Raw genomic sequence first — 21,686 nt, forward strand, 5'->3', positions numbered from 1 at the left:
CTCCCCACACCTCTCTGATTCAGACGCGTTGGGTTAAATGCAGAAGACACATTTTGATTGAATGCATTCAGTTGTGCAACTAAGTATCCCCTTTTCCACTAGGTATCCCCTTTTCCACTAGGTGTTCCCTTTTCCACTAGGTATCCCCTTTAACACTAGGTATCCCCTTTCCCACTAGGTATCCCCATTTCCACTAGGTATCCCCTTTCCCATGTCTCTGTGTGTGTCTTTAATCAACCTTTCACATTCACAACACCTCAATAAACTATTTTATGTTCCCATTTAAAAAAAATCACAACACAGTGGAAAACTAACAACTTCTCAGTCAGTTCCCTGTATTTCTCGGCTGGCTGGGTGTTTGTGCATAGTGCGAACCATGGGATAATTGTTAGCGGGCCGCCGTCCAAGGCTAAACAAATGGCCCCCGGGTCCAAACTACCCCGCTTGGAGGAACAGAACAGAACAGAACACAGCATCTGGTACCGAATGAGGCCTGCCAACTGTGTGTGTGTGTGTGTGTGTGTGTGTGTGTGTGTGTGTGTGTGTGTGTGTGTGTGTGTGTGTGTGTGTGTGTGTGTGTGTGTGTGTGTGTGTGTGTGTGTGTGTGTGTGTGTGTGTGTGTGTGCGTGCTCCCCACTCTAGCTGGGGTCCTGTCAGCACAGCCGGCATTTTATTTATTGCCGGTTGGAAATACACACCCAATTAGAACCAGATTTAGGTGTAGACTATGAGCAGAGTGAGTGAGTGAGTGAGTGAGTGAGTGAGTGAGTGAGTGAGTGAGTGAGTGAGTGAGTGAGTGAGTGAGTGAGTGAGTGAGTGAGTGAGTGAGTGAGTGAGTGAGTGAGTGAAAGAGTGAGGAGAACTTCCATTTAATATAGTGGACTAGTTCTGGATGGAGGCCAGTGCTAGTTGAGTAGGTAGTGTTGGGGAATGTGTATGTTTGTAATCGTGTGTGTGGTGGGAGGATGAGGCGGAAGGCTGGGCATTTCTGTAGGCTGGGTTTTAAAGGTAGGGTGAGCAGGCAGGATGTGTGGAGGTGTGTAGGGCAGAGGGTTCAACTGAGGTGTAGACTACAGAGGTAGCAGGGATGTGGAGGTGGCGAAGATAGAGGTGATACAGAGGATGGGTGGATGAAGGGAAGGAGAGGAACAAGTATGAGGGGAATAGAGCACATGTACCATTTCCATTCAGCCAGTGTGCCTAATGGCATACAGTTATCTGTAAGGTCCCTCAGTTGAGCAGTGAATTTTAGACACAGATTCAACCCCAACTAGTGGCCTAGTTACAGTTAAAGACTTAAATCGGCTTGAAAATCTATGACAAGACTTGAAAATGGCTGTCTAGCAATGATCAACAACCGACTTGACAGAGCTTGAAGAATATTTCAAAGAAAAATGTTTAAAAAAATATTATACAATCCAGGTGTGGAAAGCTCTTAGAGACTTACCCAGAAAGACTCACAGCTGTAAAGGCTGCCAACGGTGATTCTAACATGTAATGATTCAGGGGTGTGAATACTTATGTAAATGAGATATTTCTGTATTTCATTTTCAATACATTTGCAAAATTCTAACAACAAAAAATGAACTGTGTAGATGGGTGAAGATTATAATTTGTTGCTGTAGCACAACAAAATGTGGAATACGTCAATGGGTATGAATACTTTCTGAAGGCACTGTATCTCTCGCCCTCCAAAACCGCTATTATGCCTTGATGACCCCATTCACTCATGTAAGCATGAGAGGATTAGTCCGCTGTCAAAACATCATGTCATTTCTTGGAATTCCCTTGTTCCCCCCCAAAAAACTCAACCAATCAAAAACTCTTACTCAACCAACCGGCAATGGCAACAGTGTCGTAAAACAGAGACAACACAGAGACGATGCTGTGTCTAAAAACAGAGACGATGCTGTGTCTAAAAACAGAGACGATGCTGTGTCTAAAAACAGAGACGATGCTGTGTCTAAAAACAGAGACAACACAGAGACGATGCTGTGTCTAAAAACAGAGACGATGCTGTGTCTAAAAACAGAGACAACACAGAGATGATGCTGTGTCTAAAAACAGAGACAACACAGACACAATGCTGTGTCTAAAAACAGAGACGATGCTGTGTCTAAAAACAGAGACAACACAGACACAATGCTGTGTCTAAAAACAGGGACGATGCTGTGTCTAAAAACAGAGACAACACAGAGACGATGCTGTGTCTAAAAACAGAGACGATGCTGTGTCTAAAAACAGAGACAACACAGAGACGATGCTGTGTCTAAAAACAGAGACGATGCTGTGTCTAAAAACAGAGACAACACAGAGACGATGCTGTGTCTAAAAACAGAGACGATGCTGTGTCTAAAAACAGAGACAACACAGAGACGATGCTGTGTCTAAAAACAGAGACGATGCTGTGTCTAAAAACAGAGACAACACAGACACAATGCTGTGTCTAAAAACAGAGACGATGCTGTGTCTAAAAACAGAGACAACACAGAGACGATGCTGTGTCTAAAAACAGAGACGATGCTGTGTCTAAAAACAGAGACAACACAGAGACGATGCTGTGTCTAAAAACAGAGACGATGCTGTGTCTAAAAACAGAGACGATGCTGTGTCTAAAAACAGAGACGATGCTGTGTCTAAAAACAGAGACGATACTGTGTCTAAAAACAGAGACAACACAGAGACGATGCTGTGTCTAAAAACAGAGACGATGCTGTGTCTAAAAACAGAGACAACACAGAGATGATGCTGTGTCTAAAAACAGAGACAACACAGACACAATGCTGTGTCTAAAAACAGAGACGATGCTGTGTCTAAAAACAGAGACAACACAGACACAATGCTGTGTCTAAAAACAGAGACGATGCTGTGTCTAAAAACAGAGACAACACAGAGACGATGCTGTGTCTAAAAACAGAGACGATGCTGTGTCTAAAAACAGAGACAACACAGAGACGATGCTGTGTCTAAAAACAGAGACGATGCTGTGTCTAAAAACAGAGACAACACAGACACAATGCTGTGTCTAAAAACAGAGACGATGCTGTGTCTAAAAACAGAGACAACACAGAGACGATGCTGTGTCTAAAAACAGAGACGATGCTGTGTCTAAAAACAGAGACAACACAGAGATGATGCTGTGTCTAAAAACACACCCACCCACACACACACACACACACACACACACACACACACACACACACACACACACACACACACACACACACACACACACAAACACACCCTGCCCAGTCATAACAGGACTTCATAGCTGGATAGAGAGAGAGACGGCTGCTATACTTTCACAGTATTACAACTCTGTTAGCTGCCATCTGCTGTTGTCTCTGACCTCTCAGCCCCATGTGATTCCACACCCAGATTCAAATCTCTAACAGGGATTGTACTTTACCTCAGTCCCCTGATTCACCAAATTCATGAATCCACCCCACCCCTCCTACCTGGTCAGGCCCATTGATGGAGACAGAGGCTAATGGCACTGTGACGTAGAAGGGTTTACTTTACCTGTGTTTCTATACAACCACGGTGGGGTGTCTATGATCTCTTCCTCTCTCTGCCTGTCTGTTTCTCTCTCTCTCGCTGTCTGTCTGTCTGTCTCTTTTGCTCTCTTTCCCTCTCTCCTGTATTACCTCTCTCTCTCTCTTTCTCCCCTCTTGCTCCCTCTTTCTCTTTTTCTTTCTCTTTTTCTTTCTCTCTTCTTCTTTCTCTCTCCCTCTCTCTCTTTCCCTCTCTCTCTCTCTCTCCCTCTTTCTTTCTCCCTCTTTCTTTCTCTCTCTCCCTCTTTTTCTCTCTCTCTTTTTCTCTCTCTCTTTTTCTCTCCCTCTCCCTCTCCCTCTCCCTCTCCCTCTGTCTCTGTGTGGCTGTGGGGGTAAACTAATTCTGTGTCTTTTTGTTTTGAAGGATATTAGTGTACCAGTGATTTTTGTATTATAGTAAACCAGATTTGGATATTATGATTTGGCGGGATTTGCAGTTAGGTTGTTGGCTAGCCATCACCATGTATAAAGCCATGTTTAGTCCAATATCACTGACACATCATCTACAGTGTGTTCTTATGAAATTCAGATGGTGGTTTCCATCCATGTGTCTCTAACATATTTACTCGGGTCTGTTCAGGAGAGTATACTGTTTACAGAATGTTTACGCAATATTACAGAATGTTCAGATAGAAATGCAGTGGGAATAGATAGAAAAGTCAAGAAGAATAGGAAATTGTCCACCCCAATTATTACTCAATGAACACCCCCCATGTTATCTTTCCTCTCTGTGTCTATTTCCTTTCAGGCCATGTATATGTTCATTGCCCTGGCCTTGGTTTGTGACGATTACTTTGTCCCTTCGCTGGAGAAGATATGTGAGGTATGTATGGACAAAGACAGAGTCTGCATCCCGAAAGGCAGCCTATTCCATATGTAGTTTACTAACCTATGGGCCCTGGTCAAAGGTAGTGCACTATATAGGGAATAGGGTGCCATTTGGGATGCAGCTTAACAGGATGTGGATAAGATGTGCTTATGTTGCTGTTTGTCCTTCTGTGTGTTAGGGCTGCAGTTCAGTTCAGGGTCAAGGGTTAGGCTGTGGTATTCTTCTCGATGACATGTTGGATCCCGTGCCACTTCCATCTTGTTACAGTGTTACACTGATATACTGTGAAGCTTCTGTTGACAAGTCTCAACTTCTGCTTTTGTCTATATATTACCTCTCTCTCTCTCTCTCGTTCTCTTTCTAACTCTCTCCCTCTCCCTCTCGTTCTCTATCTTTATCTCTCTCTCTCGTTATCCCTCTCATTCTCTTTGTTTCTTCTCTCTCTCTCCCTCTCATTCTCTTTCTCTCTCTCTTTTCTTCTCTCTCTCTCTCTTTTCTTCTCTCTCTCTATCTCCCTCTCGTTCTCTTTCTAACTCTCTCTCTCTCCCTCTCCCTCTCGTTCTCTCTCTTTATCTCTCTCTCTCGCTATCCCTCTCATTCTCTTTCTCTCTCTCTTTTCTTCCCTCTCTCCCTCTCATTCTCTTTCTCCCTCTCATTCTCATTCTCTCTCTCTCTCTTTTCTTCTCTCTCGCTCTCTCCCTCTCATTCTCTTTCTCTCTCTCTTTTCTTCTCTCTCTCTCTCTCTAGCGTCTTCATCTGAGTGAGGATGTAGCAGGGGCAACCTTTATGGCCGCTGGAAGCTCCGCCCCTGAACTCTTCACCTCTGTCATAGGTAACACAAACACACACACATGCAATACACACACTTACTCACTAGCATGGACACACACACACACACACACACACACACACACACACACACACACACACACACACACACACACACACACACACACACACACACACACACACACACACACACAACCCAGTAGAAGAGGAACCTGTATAGGGATTAACAACATATTCCATGTTAATCCAATTAATAGAGTGTAAATGAACATTGATGAGAAGCCATGCGCTGACGTCAGTATTTTAGATTGGCGCTTTTGATAACACTGTAGATTAGAAGCAGACTGTTGTACTCACTGTAAACAGAGAAGGTTTTAGAACAAGACTCTGTAGTTGGTTGAACCCTTTGACGTGGCCGAGCTGTTTATATGTGTTGTGACAGCCGGGGGTCAGTTGTTTGATCCCATTGTCAATGTATCACATCCAGTCATCCTGGGCCACTCCACACACACACACACACACACACACACACACACACACACACACACACACACACACAAACACAAACACAAACACAGACACAGACACAGACACAGACACAGACACACACACACACAGACACAGACACAGACACACACACACACACACACACACACACACACACACACACACACACACACACACACACACACACACACACAGCACCGCTAAGACTAGAGACGTCAGAATCTGTCGGAGTAGACTGCATGTTACACAAGGACAAAGTGCCGTGTCATACTGCGTGTACATGTGTGTCCTCTCCGCAGGGGTCTTCATCACTAAAGGAGATGTGGGTGTGGGGACCATTGTGGGGTCAGCAGTCTTCAACATCCTCTGCATCATCGGAGTGTGTGGAATCTTTGCTGGCCAGGTATCATGTCATACTGTTATATCATATTAGAAAAACGTAGGCTCCTGAATGAGTTCTTGGTATTTTGACTTGCTTGTATATCTCAATACAGCTCAGCACATACACATACATATATCTACAGAATACAGATTTATAGATATACATTCAAATCTAATCAAATTGTATTTGTCACATGCTCCGAATACAACAACCTCACAGTGAAATCCTTACTTACGAGACCTTAACCAACAATGCAGTTTTAAGAAAATACTATTTATTTACATTTTTTAAGTAAGAGATAAGAAGCCTCTTGGACCTAATGTAGGCTACATACAGTGTCCATATCTATTGTCCATATCTGTTGTCCAAGAATATCCATAACAACAACATGTGTTCTCCATACTGTGTACAAAGTTAGTACATGTACATTTGCACGTACAGTACACCATATATAATGATTATGAACTGACCACAGTTACGGTATCACATCTGTAGCCTGTCTTACACTGGCCTACTGTAATATGTATTCTCCCTGTCCAGATCCCTGCACCATGCCGTGCCAAGCCTGAATCCAACATGATATATTCCCTGATAACATTTACATGATAGGGTGCAGCCATAGTGATTTGATCTCAGATTGTCCATTATGTAAAGAAGTAAAGGCCTACTGCCTGGAAACAGTGTATTACTGTAAAGTCATCTTAATACTGCCAGGAGTACAGTGTATTACTGTAAAGTCATCTTAATACTTCCAGGAATACAGTGTATTACTGTAAAGTCATCTTAATACTGCCAGGAGTACAGTGTATTACTGTAAAGTCATCTTAATACTTCCAGGAATACAGTGTATTACTGTAAAGTCATCTTAATACTGCCAGGAAATAGTGTATTACTGTAAAGTCATCTTAATACTGCCAGGAAATAGTGTATTACTGTAAAGTCATCTGAATAATGCCAGGAAATAGTGTATTACTGTAAACTCATCTTAATACTCCTCACTATTGTTGATCTAGTAGAGATCAGTTTGTACCATTTTGCTAGCTCGTACGGTCTATTCTGGCTATACAGCAAAAACAGATCTGGGACCAGACTTTGGCTACGTGTTTCTCATAGGAAGACATGATGTGCTTTACAGTTTGGATAGCCTGATCCCAGATCTGTTGGTGCTGTCTAGCGTGACATGACTGTAGGAGTTTTTTCTACAGCACAAACAGATCTGGGACCAGGCTAGGGCTTGACTGTGTTTCTCTAAGGAAGATATGTGTTTCACTGTAGTAGTGTGTGTGGGTTGATTTGCATGCTAAATACAGGCTCTATAACGCATTAGTCACTGTGTGGTAGGCTGCCTGTGCTGCATATCATTATGTAAAATCAATGAATACACCGACACCTTTTTGGAGTAGGTGAGCACTGCCTGCTTGTCCTTTGTAAGTAGCGGGATCTATTCAGGTCAACTCAAGAGCTCTTCGTGTATCTCGATATGCTTGTGAGGGAGCTGGAGCTATAATCGTTATCGTTGCGCCGAACCGCCGGCAATATAAAGCGCTATCATGAGGGTATGCTTGACTGCAGTTAATCAGTGTGATAATGCTGTGTCTTTTGTTTGTGTCCTGTTTGTCTTCTCTCCATCTGTCTCTAGGCTGTGACGCTCTCCCATTGGACACTACTCAGAGACTCCGCCTACTACACGCTCTCTATCGCAGCCCTCATTGCAGTAAGTGGCCAAACACACACACACACACAACCGCGCGCGCACACACACACACACACACATGCACGGATACACACACAAGCAGCGTGCCAACACCTGAGTTCTCCCTGCGTTACAAAGAGCGAGAGAGAGAAAGAGACAGAGAGAGGAAGAGGAAGAAAGAACGAGAGAGAGAGAGAGAGAGAGGAAGAGGAAAAAAGAGCGAGAGAGAGAGAGAGAGAGAGAGCGAGAGAGAGAGAGAGAGGTAGACATACAGATGGGTAAAGACAAGAGAGATAGAAATACAGAGAGACAGATAGAGACAGAACATCAGCTGGACCAGGCTGTCTGATAGAGAGAGTTTAGCTCGAGACAGAACATCAGCTGGACCAGTCTGTTTGATAGAGAGAGTTTAGCTCGAGACAGAACATCAGCTGGACCAGTCTGTCTGAGAACCCTGCTCTGATGTGCAGACAGACTCATCACGCATCACTCCTCCCAATTAAACACAACACTGGGTCTGACTGACATAGATAAACGACAACTGCACTGAACTGACCCTCCATACGCGGTATTATTATAATGCAGGTTGACGTTTATTGTCATGAATTTTGCCCTGGAGGCAGAACTGAGCGATGTCCGCTAGGGACAGATGGACATTTACCGGGGGGGATGGGTGGTCCAAAATCAGGGAGGGTTGTCAAACTTTTTTCTTTTAACTTTTCGGAGGGTAGTGGGTTTTTTCCCTGGTTTACATTCCCTCTTCTGCTCGTATTTTCCCTATAAACAATGGCTTGAGGTACTTTTGACATTAACCTAATAAAGTTTAAAAGCATTTGTGAAGGTTTGGTGTGGCTATTATTAAGCTTTAGCTACTGCCGGCCTATGATATGAAGGCAGTGTGCCACATCACTACTAACTGACTTGAGCTGAGGAAGTCTGTTTTAGGCCTACCAGAGTTACTCCTATAATCGAATGCTTATCTTTATACAAAATAGTCTGATCTAAAATGTACGAATTAGCCCCCTTCTGTACGCCTATATCTGAATAGCAGACGCAGTAGCCATCTGACATGAAGAAATGCAGGCTACGGCATATCTCTATCTCTCTGGGTCTAGGCCGAAACTTCTCTTCCTTTATATAGGCTATATATATTTATTAAGGTATTTATATCATACAGTGAACACCTCAGTCTAAAGGCCTATGTATGCAATGCTCTGATACAGTTTGAGCTCAAATCTCTGACCATAAGGCGGACAATTATTCTTTTAGGAATTAGCCTAAAAACCAATAAATAAATAGTCTCTAAAGTTTTGCATAGGCTGCACATCGAAACACGAGGAATAGGGTTTTTTGTCATTTGTTATTGCTGTTTTTTTGGCCAACATTCCTTGTTTATTGATGGCGCTGACGGCGCCAGGTCGGATCTGAAAATCTTCTCTGTCATGTTGTCCGGCGGCAAATTTTCCCAAAGGAAACTGAAATGGTGTATTGTTTTCATGAATATTTTAGAATATTTGCATGAAAATCTGTCACCAATTGGATGGAAACCTAGCTACAGACACCCACTGCATGGTGCAGGGATATGGACAGGGAGAATACATGTTACAGTAGGCCAGTAAGGCAGGCTAGAGCTGTACAGATGTTCGCTAGTCCAGTGTCACTTTGATTATGCCTGCACATCATGGTTCACCAGCAGCCCCAAACATCTAAAGAATAAGCTAACAGCCAAACAAGCTTGTAAGAATTGTACTTAAACTCCCCCCTCATACTAATCTGAAGGTTGATCATTTTTCGTCTCTATCTATTTAATTGTACATGTATTTATGTAAAAATAGGGACCATAATGGAAATAAGTCCCCGACATTATTGTGCAATCCAGCTCACTTTAAAAAATATTTGTGTATATACAGTTGATGTCGGAAGTTTACATACACTTGGGTTGGAGTCATTAAAATTTGTTTTTCAAAGTTGTGGCAAAATGGCTTTAGGACAACAAAGTCAAGGTATTGGAGTGGCCATCACAAAGCCCTGACCACAATCCTATAGAAAATTTGTGGGCAGAACTAAAAAAGCGTGTGCGAGCAATGAGGCCTACAAACCCGACTCAGTTACACCAGCTTTGTCAGCAGGAATGGACCAAAATTAACCCAAACTTATTGTGGCAAGCTTGTGGAAGGGCTACTTTTTACATTCATCTCTAGGAGACAGAACGCGTCTCCTTCCTGAGCGGTATGACGTCTGCTTGGTCCCGTGGTGTTTATACTTGCGTACTATTGTTTGTTCAGATGAACGTGGTACCTTCAGGCAATTGGAAATTGCTCCCAAGGATGAACCAGACTTGTGGTGGTTTACAATTTGTTTTCTGAGGTCTTGGCTGATTTCTTTTGATTTTCCCATGATGTCAAGCAAAGAGGCACTGAGTTTGAAGGTAGGCCTTGAAATACATTAAAAGGTACATCTGAAATTGACTCAAATTATGTCAATTAGCCTATCAGAAGCTTCTAAAGCTATGACATCATTTTCTAGAATTTTCCAAGCTATTTAAAGACACAGTCAACTTAGTGTATGTAAACTTCTGACCCACTGGAATTGTGATACAGTGAATTCTAAGTGAAATAGTCTGTCTGTAAACAATTGTTGGAAAAATGACATGTGTCATGCACAAAGTAGATGTCCTAACCGACTTGCCAAAACTATAGTTTGTTAACAAGACATTTGTGGAGTGGTGGAAAAACAATTTAAGTGTATGTAAACTTCCGACTTCAACTGTATTTATTTAATTATAAATATGGCATAAAAATTTGGAAAATCTGATTTCCCTTTAGCTGATCATTGTCTGCAGCCATCTCTGATCGTGGTGTAATGAAACAAGCAGGGAGAGTGAGCTCGTCTATGGTGGTCGGCGAACCCTCAACCTTCTGGCCCGTAGCCCTGCATGGCATTGACTGTGCCACAAAAGCTTAAGTGGCAAAGTCGATATCCAGGTTTATAAACACACGGCCGCTACAGTTATTGTTATCTTTGGTTGTACACATTATTTTGAGTTAATTCTATGAGGGGGGAGGGTGTTCAATTTATTTTACAGTACAATGAGAGGGTCTTAATTTAAGGTTAGGGATTAGCAATGTGGTTAGGGTTAGGTTTAAAATCAGATTTTATGACTTTGTGACTGTGCCAGCTAGTGACCACTCTGCATAGCTGCCTCCAGGGCAAGATTCATGACAATAAATGCCAACCTGGAATTATAACATGCCTTTGACTCTACAGACTGGATAATAGTAGTATGAAATGCCAATGACTCACTGGATAATCTTCAGTTCTGAGTATATGTTAGCCTTTTAGCATGAAGCATGATGACACAGCACATACATCCACACGAGTCATTGCAGAAAGAGAAGTACTGTATTTTTCCACTTGACATTGGCTAAGTTAGACTGTAATGAATCAGATGTTGAGTAACAGGTCTATTTGTCCTGGTTCTGTCATGGAGGAAAGTTCTGGAGTTGGCATACCCTCTGGTGGTCAAGATAGACATAGCATTGCTTTAATAATCAGCACTGGAAATGCAGGGAGATTGTGTTCTTACCTCTCTCCCTTTTCCTAAATATTATCAATCCCTCTTTATCTCCTCACAGTTTATCTACGACGGGGAGGTTACATGGTATGTAAAAATGAATTTCTCTTGATATTCTGTTTGTTGATAATCAGTTGATAAGTCTCTCCGCTGGTGTATTTTGAATAGATTCTCCTCTGTTCGTCTTAACTGTATGTGTGATGTGTGCTGGGAGTGGGGGGGGGGGCTGCTCTGCCAACAGAGCGGAAGACACACTTCCGTTGTTCGCATGGACAATAAAGTTGGATTCATTCTACTCTATATTGTATTCAAGGTGGGAGTCTCTAGTCCTGAACGTGATGTACCTCTTCTACATTCTAATCATGAAGTGAGTATGAGCATCATCTGGCAGGTCACATCATCACACAACCGGAAACACACACAATTCCCATCTGGACCAAGAGCTATTCAGTCATTTAGATACTGTACAGTCAGAGGCTAGTGTATTACACTGTTTACTCACAGGAAAGTCTGCATACTTCTGTAAACTCTTGTATACTTTCTACTCAATTCTCATTGTCTCTGAGCTGAGTTTTCATCACTTGTGTGTGTAGGTTTAACGGCAGAGCGAGGCGCTACTTTGACCGGCGGAAGAAGAGCTCCGTGAGTCTGGCCAACGGTCTGACGGGCAGCACTGACCTGGAGGACAATGTCACCTGTGACGCCACCGCCGTCCTGCTCAAGAAAGGTACCTACCCTGGTGGCACACAGATATGACATCACATTATCCGGCTTCTGTGGGGCAACACTTTATTTTGATAGTACATCTACAGACTATCACTAACTGTTCAACTAACTATCTACTAACCTTAACCCTTTACCCTAACTCTTATTCTAAACCTAACCCTAACCTTAGCAAGCGGCTGCTTATCAACAGATAGTTTGTTGATGGTATGAGTATCTGAACTATCCAAATAAACTGTGACCTTCTGTGGTACGATACAGAGAATTACAGTTTACCTCAAAATTATTATTATTATTTTGATAGTTGTGGTGGTTCCACTGAAAAAGGAACTATTGTAGAATCTCAGTTTCAGTTACTTCGAGATTTTGGCAAGGCCCTTTATCTACTGCCCCTGAGTCAGGTGAATTCATGGATACCATTTTTATGTCTCTGTGTCCAGTTTGAAGGAAGTTGCTAACTACTGTTAGCTCATTGCACTAACGCTAGTTAGCATTGGCTCGTGAAACTACCTCCAACTTCTTTCATACTGGACACAGTTCATCTGACTCTGGGGAAGTCGATAAAGTGCTTCATTGCCCAAATCCTGAAGAATCCCTTTAAAACTTCTTGACGCACGGATCCCTTTAGTGGGATCATTTTCATCAACAACCGCTGAATTGCAGAGCGCCAAATTCAAAAAAAATTGCAAAAAATATTTATATTCATGAAATCACAAGTGCAATATAGCAAAACACAGCTTAACTTGTTGTTAATCCACCTGTCGTGTCAGATTTTGAAAATATGCTTTACAGCGAAAGCAATCCAAGCGTTTGTGTGAGTTTATCGATCACTAGACAAAACATTACAAACACCTAGCAGCAATGTAGATTGGTCACGAAAGTCAGAAAAGCAATCAAATGAATCGCTTACCTTTGATGATCTTTGGATGTTTGCACTCACGAGACTCCCAGTTACACAATAAATGTTCCTTTTGTTCGATAAAGATTATTTTTATATCAAAAAACCTCCATTTGTTTTGCGCGTTATGTTCAGTATTCCACAGCCTTAGGCAGGTCATCAAGGGTTGACGAAAATTCCAAATAGTATCCGTAAAGTTCGTAGAAACATGTCAAACGTTTTTAATAATCAATCCTCAGGTTGTTTTTAACATAAATAATCGATAATATTTCAACCGGACGGTAAACTATCCAATAACAGAGATAAAGAAAATGTCGAGCTACAACTTTCGCGCGCATGAACTAATGGTAGAACATTCAGCTATCCACTGACGCGATTTGATAAATCTCGCTAATTTTTCAGAATAAAAGCTTGAAACTATGTCTAAAGACTGTTCACACCCTTGAGGAAGCCATAGGAAAAGGAATCTGATTGATATCCCTTTAAATGGACGAAAGGCAGGCAATGGAACAGTGATTTTTCAAAATAAGAGGCACTTCCAGGTTGGATTTCCTCAGGTTTTCGCCTGCAAATTCAGTTTTGTAATAGTCACAGACAATATTTTGACAGTTTTGGAAACTGTAGAGTGTTTTCTATCCTACTCTGTCAATTATTTGCATATTCTAGCATCTGGACCTGAGAAATAGGCAGCTTACATTGGGAACGTTATTTTTACAAACATAAAAATTCTGCCCCCTAGCTTCAAGAGGTTGTTAAGGCACTCAGTGGAAGGTACACACGTGTATGTATGAGTTTCTTGTGTCACCAGTCTGTTAGTGATAACAGTAGCCATTTTGTGACTGTACCCATAGCTAACTTCCAGTGTAAGCCCAGTGTGCTGATGGTGGATGAGCTACTGTCAGCCTACCCCCACCAGCTGTCCTTCTCTCATTGATAAACTATTGGAGAAGAAGTAACCAGGTGGCCATTTTGTGTCTGTCCCCATAGCTAACTTCCAGTGTAAGCCAAGTGTGATGATGGTGGATGAGCTACTGTCAGCCTACCCCCACCAGCTGTCCTTCTCTCATTGATAAACTATTGGAGAAGAAGTAACCAGGCGGCCATTTTGTGTCTGTCCCCATAGCTAACTTCCAGTGTAAGCCAAGTGTGATGATGGTGGATGAGCTACTGTCAGCCTACCCCCACCAGCTGTCCTTCTCTCATTGATAAACTATTGGAGAAGAAGTAACCAGGCGGCCATTTTGTGTCTGTCCCCATAGCTAACTTCCAGTGTAAGCCAAGTGTGATGATGGTGGATGAGCTACTGTCAGCCTACCCCCACCAGCTGTCCTTCTCTCATTGATAAACTATTGGAGAAGAAGTAACCAGGCGGCCATTTTGTGTCTGTCCCCATAGCTAACTTCCAGTGTAAGCCAAGTGTGATGATGGTGGATGAGCTACTGTCAGCCTACCCCCACCAGCTGTCCTTCTCTCATTGATAAACTATTGGAGAAGAAGTAACCAGGCGGCCATTTTGTGTCTGTCCCCATAGCTAACTTCCAGTGTAAGCCAAGTGTGATGATGGTGGATGAGCTACTGTCAGCCTACCCCCACCAGCTGTCCTTCTCTGAGGCTGGCATGAGGATCATGATCACCAGTCACTTCTCCCCCAGGACACGATTAGCCATGGCTTCACGCATGCTCATCAATGAGGTAAGATTAGGGTAACACAGACACTCACACACACACACGTACACATGTACTGTATGAATTTGACATTTACACCCCACCCTCCACACACACAAGTCTGTACACACACACACACACACACACACACACACACACACACACACACACACACACACACACACACACACACACACACACACACACACACACACACACACACACACACACACTCTATCTCTCTCTGTGACTCAGTATTGTGTGTGTGTGTGCAGAGACAGAGGGTGATCAACACCAGTGAGACCAGGGTCAACCAACACATCACCAATGGAGACTCAGACTCTGCAGCTGCCAGGGCTCCAGAGAGGCGGGGTCTGGAGAACGGCAGGACGGGCGGGGCCGAGAGAGGGCTGAATGGGAGATGCCTAGGTCAGGGGGTCCTGGAGTCAGGGAATGAGACAGAAAACGAGAACGAGGATAATGAGAATAATGAGAACGACAGAGGAGAGGAGGAAGAGGACGAGAACGAAGGACCTCTGGTCCCTCACAGACCACCAGGTGTGAGATCATGTTATATGTCTATTTTCTTTATTCTATGTTTTACATATTTCAATTCACTGACGCTCATTTTCTCTCTTCCAATCCTCTTCTCTTTCTTTCTCTCTCTCTCTCTCTCTCTCTCTCTCTCTCTCTCTCTCTCTCTCTCTCTCTCTCTCTCTCTCTGTTTCTGTCTCGTTCTCTCTCTCTCAATTCAATGATAACAAATATTTTTTAAATGATCTCTCTCTGTCCCTCTCCCTTTCTCTCTCTCTCTCTCTCTCTCTCTCTCTCTCTCTCTCTCTCTCTCTCTCTCTCTCTCTCTCTCTCTCTCTCTCTCTCTCTCTCCCTTTCCCTCTCTCTCTCCCTCTCTCTCTCTCTCTCTCTCTCTCTCTCTCTCTCTCTCTCTCTCTCTCTCTCTCTCTCTCTCTCTCTCTCTCTCTCTCTCTCTCTCTCTCTCTCTCTCTCTCTCTCTCTCTCTCTCCTCCAGCGGGTGTGTGTAACAAGATGAAGTGGCTGCTGTGCTGGCCTCTGTGCCTGCTCCTCTTCTTCACCATCCCTAACTGTGCCAAGCCACCCTGGGAGAGATGGTTCATGGTCTCCTTCGTCACCTCCACCATGTGGATAGCTGGCTTCTCCTACATTATGGTCTGGATGGTGAGTTCTTATTTAACCTTTATTTACTAAATGTCATATTAGCCTTGGCTCCAGCTGTCCTCTCAAACGGGAATACAGTGTTGAGGTCTGGTAATTGTCTTGCAGAGAAATGCTGTGTGACGGTTCCATTCTAGCCTTGGTTACTATTCTAATGGTACGACTGCCATATTGTCATTGACTATAGGTGACTGTGATTGGGTACACGCTCGGCATCCCTGATGTCATCATGGGCATCACGTTCCTGGCGGCGGGGACTAGTGTTCCAGACTGCATGGCCAGCCTCATCGTGGCACGCCAAGGTACTGTAGGGAGAGAGACACACAGAGAGCACTCCATCAAAATCAACTCCACAACACAGAGCTGTTGAACTACGGTACTGCACACGCGAAGTACAGTGTTATAATACAATGTATTACGATAGATCTTTCTCTTCTGTCTAGGTCTGGGAGACATGGCCATCTCTAACTCTATTGGCAGCAATGTGTTTGATATTCTGGTGGGCCTTGGCCTGCCCTGGCTTTTACAGACCCTCTGCATTGACTATGGATCAACTGTGAGTATTCCTGCTATTACCCATGTTATTTGTTTCTTACTATTTCCCAACATTGTAGACAGGCTTAGAGCTGATCATGTGTTTCTGGGTCCTCTTCAGATCTCTCTGAACAGTAGAGGATTGATCTTCTCTGTTGCGCTGCTATTGGCCTCAGTGTTCCTCACAGTGAGTACAGGCTGTACTCAGATCAGCCTAACCCAAATACTAGCTTCAACTTTATTTTAAAACAACTGTCTATAAACCAGTGTGTTGTGCTAATGTTTTCACCTGTAACCTACCTAGAATACCTCCAACAACCTATCACTCTCTATGGTCTATCTATGAAACACACAGAAATGTAGTGTACTATGTTAACTCAAAATCTCAAACTCTTCCTCTGTCCTCAGGTGCTGGGCGTCCACTTAAACAAATGGACTCTGGACCGTCGACTGGGTCTGACCTGTCTCCTCATGTACGCAGTCTTCGTCTGTTTCTCCGTCCTAATCGAGTTCAACGTCTTCATCTTCGTCAACCTGCCCATGTGCCGCGAGATCCTCTGATCCTCGTACTCTTCCTCCTCCTCTTCCTCCTGCTTTCGCTCCCGGAGGATGTCTTTGCCACAGGTCTTTGCTCCCTGTCCGCTCGCCCCACCCTCGTGTGGATTTTTATCTTGAAATAATAGTTGTTTAATTTATCTTTGGTGCAATACAAGCGAAAGATGAACAGAGATTTTGTGTTGGTCTGGTTTTGGCTGGAGAAGAGAAGTCGTAAGAGAAAGTCCCATTGGAACATGGTCAAAGGTCAACCGAACAGGAAGTAGTAGTGACTGCTTCCTGTTAGCTTTCTGTTGCCAGGTAAACTGAAGACATTGGTTTGGATAAACTAAACTGTATTATCATCGGCGTCGATGTATAAGCTGCTAACTGACTGAGAGAAAATGATTGGCTAACGGCGATTGATAGCCAATAGGATTGTGTTATTTTCTTACTCTTTGTACATGTTTGGATTTAAATATTATACATATTGTTTAAGGTGTTTTAAGTTAAGATGGATGTGCGACAGGATTCCATTTGTGCTGGCTGTAAATATTTGAAGAGAATATTGACATGGAGAAGTTTATTGACATATCGCTCTCAATTAGACTGGTCCGGTTTTTCAACCGTTCGGTGAAGCGGCAAGAATCAAAGAAGAGGAGGAGGATATTTTTGTTTAAGCTGAGTGCACTGTAGTGACTTGCCCAAACAGTGATGCTCTCATGCCAGCCATTTCTTCTCGCAAAGTGTAAGATAGCATGACATGCTAATCGCGAGTCTATTCCTTTAGTTTTGTGCTGTCAGGGAGAGTTCATATTAATCTATTCTATTTGCAGTAAGAAATATTTATGTACAGTACAGTTTCTTTTGAGTTATTTTCTCTCCAAATATATGTGGGATATAGAGTACCAGTCAAAAGTTTGGACACAGCTGCTCGTTCCCGGGTTTTTCTTTATTTTCACTGTTTTATACATTGTAGAATAAAAGTGAAGACATCAAAACTATGAAAAAGCACATGTGGAATCATGTAGTAACCAAAAAAAGTGTTAAACAAATCAAAATATATTTTATATTTGAGATACTTCAAATAGCCACCCTTTGCCTTAATGACAGCTTTGCACAGTCTTGGAATTCTCTCAACCAGCTTCATGAAGTAGTCAATTGGAATGCATTACAATTAACAGGTGTGCCTTGTTAAAAGTTAATTGGTGGAATTTCTTTCCTTCCTAATATGTTTGAGCCAATCAATTGTGTTGTGACAAGGTAGGAGTGGTATACAGAACATAGCCTTATTTGGTAAAAGACCAAGTCCATATTATGGCAAGAACAGCTCAAATAAGCAAAGAGAAACAACAGTCCATCATTACTTTAAGACATGAAGGTCAGTCAATCCGGAAAATGTCAAGAACTTTGAAAGTTTCTTCAAGTGCAGTCGCAACAACCGTCAAGCGCTATGATGAAACTGGCTCTCATGAGGCCCGCAACAGGAAAGGAAGACCCAGAGTTTCCTCTGCTGCAGAGGATAAGTTCATTAGAGTTACCAGCCTCAGAAATTGCAGCCCAAATAAATGCTTCACAGAGTTCAAGTAACAGACACGTCTCAACATCAACTGTTCAGAGAAGACTGCATGAATCAGGCCTTCATGGTCGAATTGCTGCAAAGAAACCACTACTTAAGGACACCAATAAGAAGAAGAGACTTGCTTGGGACAAGAAACACAAGCAATGGACATCAGACCGGTAGAAATCTGTCCTTTGGTCTGATGAGTCCAAATTTGAGATTTTTGGTTCAAACCACCGTGTCTTTTTGAGACGCAGAATAGGTGAACGGATGATGTCCGCATGTGTGGTTCCCACCGTGAAGCATGGAGGAGGAGGTGTGGGGGTGCTTTGCTGGTGACACTGTCTGTGATTTATTTAGAATTCAAGGCACACTTAACCAGCTTGGCTACCACAACATCCTGCAGCGATACGCCATCCCATCTGGTTTATGCTTAGTGGGACTATAATTTGTTTTTCAACAAGACAATGACCGAAAACCCACCTCCAGGCTGTGTAAGGGCTATATGACCAAGAAGGAGTGTGATGAAGTGCTGCATCAGATGACCTGGACTCCACAATCACCCAACCTCAAACCAATTGAGATGGTTTGGGATGAGTTGGACCACAGAGTGAAGGAAAAGCAGCCAACAAGTGCTCAGCATATGTGGGAACTCCTTCAAGACTGTTGGAAAAGCATTCCTCATGAAGCTGGTTGAGAGAATGCCAAGCGTGTGCAAAGCCGTCATCAAGGCAAAGGGTGGCTACTTTGAAGAATCTAAAATATATTTTGGTTGCTACATGATTCCATATGTGTTATTTGATAGTTTTGATATCTTCACTATTATTCTACAATGTAGAAAATAGTAAAAATAAAGAAAAACCCTTGAATGAGTAGTTGTGTCCAAACTTTTGACTGGTACTGTATATTTTTCCTAATATTTCCCAAAAGTATTGTAAATAAGGGAGTGGAAATCCAGCACCGTCACTTTATTGAACAGAGATAGGTTATATAATATGTTTCTGTTGTACAGCATCTAGTTGTATGCAACTGTAACTACTGAACTTTAGGACCCTTTTAGGCTATAGAATCTTGTACAATCGCAGAATACCTTCTACGCAATCGTAGAATATGTTCTACCCAGTTGAGTACAACATTTCTACTTAAGGAAAATAAGTATTTTTAGAATAGTAGGTGATGTAAGAAAGTACACTGTCGAGTTAAAGCTGGATTGAAGTGTGTGTGTGTATGTGTGTTTGTGTTGTCTGTGTGTGTGTGTCTGCACCACGCATGCGTGCAAGTATGTTTTTGTCTGTGTCTGTGGGTGTGTGTGTCTGTGGGTGGGGGTGGGGGAGGACCATGGAAAATCTTGTTAATGAGCAGACATAATCATGATTTATTTATTTATGGATTCATTTATTCACAGATCGTGTCTGCTCTATCGGTATCAGAAAATAATGAGGATCCAGTTGTAAGTGGAATGCTTTATGTTCTCCTTTCTATGTTATTGAGATTCAGTGTACCAATTATATAATCAAAATACTGGAAATCTGACTATGTTGTTTATATTTAAGAATATAGAACTTTATCATTTATAAGTTTTGTATAGTTCTTATTTCAGATATAGTATATATTGCAGCATTTGAATATTGTAAAAATGAACAGTTTGGCAGATGCAGTACATGGCACATTAACTAGACTGGTTTAGCCACCAGAGGGCGTTCAAGTAAGTTTCATTTGGGAGCCATTGAATTAGATTTGATATCTCGGTGTCAGTTTCTACAGTTTCTAGCAAGCAAACCTTTTGCACTCGCACAACACATGTATTCTCAAAACAGTGCTTCTTAAACTCTTGTAATATCCCAGGCCCCGTATTCACAGAGTCTCAGAGTAGAAGTGCTAATCTAGGATCAGGTCCCAGCTGTCCAAATAATCTTATTCATTATGAGCTAACAGACCCACCTGATCCTAGATCAGCACCCATACTGAAACATTTTATGAATACAGGTTCAGGTATTCAGTTAAAGCCTCAAACCAACAACAATTGTGGATGTGTTAATGTATTTGGCCAAAGCAGTAACATATTTTGTCAACAACAGTATTGCCACTTTGTATCAGTGCTTTGTATCCACAGCATGTGTTCAGACCAAAAGTGGAGATGTGCTAACGGCAATGTCTACTATGACTTACTTTTATAAGGATTACCATGGTTACCAGATTAAAGGACCAGTCCGCTATCTTTGTGATGCTTTGTAGCCACACGAATGGTCCTCAGACTCAGTGTGTTGTGTAAGTATTTGTACATTTTCAATTAGGGCCAGTAAAACAATAAGATTGTTGATTTTGGCACTTAGAAAAGAGTTTGGGTACTTTTAAGTGAATGGAAGAGGAATTTTGTGTTAGTCTGCATGTCTCTTCATAATAAGTCTGATTATTTTCCTGTGTACATTTGAATTAAGGTATTTCATGATCAAAAGGCTCTGTTTTGATTCTGTTATTATACTGTTCATACCAAAAGGGAATATAGGCTATTATAAACCATGGTTAAATAACTTATGACGAGCATATTTATTTGAAAAAAAATACAGTATCTAGAATGTAGGCCTACTTCCCTAATAGGTTTCAACAAGAACCAATGTCATTTTACAGTCATGTCTTTGGAATTGTTTGTAAATCCTCATTTTCTTTCCTGAGGGCCTCTGGTTAACGTAGCCTCTCTTAGTACTCTGTGTTTAGGAGGGATTCGGTCGTATTTGGCTCCCAGGGGCTTTCTTGCAATAAACAGATTTACATACAGTACAATAGTTTCTACATTGTTATTATTGTGATTATGTATTTTTTTATTTAAGCTTTATTTATCCAGGAAAGACCCATTGAGGTCAGACGACCTCTTTTACACCTGACAAGTGTTCATTGGAAAATCAGCAGGGTGAGAACACCAAAGGAAGGAATTGACGTGGACAAAGGTTGAATAAGGTTTATGGACATAGGTTAGATGAGTTATAAATTGTACTGATTGTCATGTATTCGGCACCATAGGCTACTGTTGATTGAAAGTCTTTGTTTGTTTCAGCATTTTACACCAATGTCCTGCAGATGTTCTAATCTCCCACTATATTGAAAAATGAATCAGTCGAAACAACTGTTGAATAAGTGTATGTTTATAGGCCTACAGTACATGAAGAATAAAAAGTCGGTCTGAGAAATAGTCGTCCAACATCCCCATCAGCGCATGAAGACGTTCCAGAACTGGTCATGTGATCTAGAGGTTAG

At 42.2% G+C, this 21,686-nt stretch overlaps 1 protein-coding gene across 1 annotated transcript in view; it reads left to right on the plus strand.

Moving 5' to 3' along the window:
• Positions 1-21,212, plus strand: part of LOC139567748 (sodium/potassium/calcium exchanger 3-like) — a 74,331-nt gene extending 53,119 nt beyond the window's left edge. The window contains exons 4-17 of the mRNA XM_071389213.1: positions 4,303-4,377; positions 5,131-5,215; positions 5,979-6,082; positions 7,701-7,775; positions 11,390-11,415; positions 11,642-11,695; positions 11,922-12,055; positions 14,481-14,641; positions 14,890-15,172; positions 15,642-15,808; positions 15,993-16,107; positions 16,249-16,361; positions 16,461-16,526; positions 16,748-21,212. Of these exons, the coding sequence (XP_071245314.1) occupies positions 4,303-4,377; positions 5,131-5,215; positions 5,979-6,082; positions 7,701-7,775; positions 11,390-11,415; positions 11,642-11,695; positions 11,922-12,055; positions 14,481-14,641; positions 14,890-15,172; positions 15,642-15,808; positions 15,993-16,107; positions 16,249-16,361; positions 16,461-16,526; positions 16,748-16,900 (1,611 nt within the window). The 3' untranslated portion in view covers positions 16,901-21,212. The remainder of the gene's footprint in view (positions 1-4,302; positions 4,378-5,130; positions 5,216-5,978; positions 6,083-7,700; positions 7,776-11,389; positions 11,416-11,641; positions 11,696-11,921; positions 12,056-14,480; positions 14,642-14,889; positions 15,173-15,641; positions 15,809-15,992; positions 16,108-16,248; positions 16,362-16,460; positions 16,527-16,747) is intronic.
• Positions 21,213-21,686: the final 474 nt, after the last annotated feature.

The sequence above is a fragment of the Salvelinus alpinus genome, chromosome 2, assembly GCF_045679555.1.
Source record: "Salvelinus alpinus chromosome 2, SLU_Salpinus.1, whole genome shotgun sequence".
In the NCBI taxonomy this organism is placed as follows: Eukaryota; Metazoa; Chordata; class Actinopteri; order Salmoniformes; family Salmonidae; genus Salvelinus; species Salvelinus alpinus.